Source organism: Bison bison, unplaced genomic scaffold (genome assembly GCF_000754665.1).
Source record: "Bison bison bison isolate TAMUID 2011002044 unplaced genomic scaffold, Bison_UMD1.0 scf7180017524790, whole genome shotgun sequence".
NCBI lineage: Eukaryota > Metazoa > Chordata > Mammalia > Artiodactyla > Bovidae > Bison > Bison bison.
The window spans coordinates 1-750 of record NW_011407419.1 but is presented as its reverse complement, the minus strand read 5'-3'; the positions used below and the strand labels follow the sequence as shown (position 1 = coordinate 750).

The 750-nt window shown below is 57.5% G+C and overlaps 1 protein-coding gene across 1 annotated transcript; it reads left to right on the top strand.

Moving 5' to 3' along the window:
* Positions 1–52: 52 nt before the first annotated feature.
* Positions 53–503, top strand: LOC104998339 (solute carrier family 23 member 1-like; the record flags this gene model as incomplete). The annotated part of the gene is made up of 2 exons (XM_010853484.1): positions 53–233; positions 332–503. Coding segments are annotated over exons 1-2 (263 nt in total), but the record flags the coding sequence as incomplete, so codon positions are not given.
* Between the last annotated feature and the right edge of the window lie 247 nt (positions 504–750).

Below are 750 nucleotides of genomic sequence, written 5' to 3'. Positions count from 1 at the left end.
TTGGACAGGCCCTGCCCACCCACCACACCCCTCCCCTCCCGCAACTAACGCTCCCCCCAGCTTCGTCCCCTGGGTCTAGCACCAACCCCTGGCTCACTGGCAGGTGGGCAGCCGGCGCGTGGTGCAGTATGGTGCGGGCATCATGCTAATTCTGGGCACCATTGGCAAGTTCACGGCTCTCTTCGCCTCACTCCCTGACCCCATTCTAGGGGGGATGTTCTGCACCCTTTTTGGTGAGTGTTGCGCGTGCTTTTGAAGACGCAGCGTGGTCGCAATGAGTGGAGCCCACTCAGCGGGCTAGGAGCCTCTAGCGGTTCTCTTGTGCCCTCAGGCATGATTACAGCTGTGGGGCTGTCTAACCTGCAGTTCGTGGACATGAACTCCTCCCGCAACCTCTTTGTGCTTGGATTTTCCATGTTCTTCGGTCTCACGCTGCCCAATTACCTGGACTCCAACCCGGACGTCATTAACACAGGTATTCCCAAGAGTCTACCCATCTCAAGGTGGGGGAGGTATGGTGGGCACAGGTGTGTATGGTAGGGAGCCAGGTGGTGATGGGAGGAGGGAAGGAGGAGGCTGGGGCCAGAGAGCCTGTGGCCGCTTGAACTGGCTGTTGGCAGTCATTGTGCTCTGTGTGCCTCCCCTGGAGTGAGCTCCACCTTGAGTCATCTCCAGACCTTGATTTCTTCATCTATAAAATGGTGCTGATAGTGAAAAAGCTCCTTTGTAAGGGCCCTTCCAGCTCTGAGA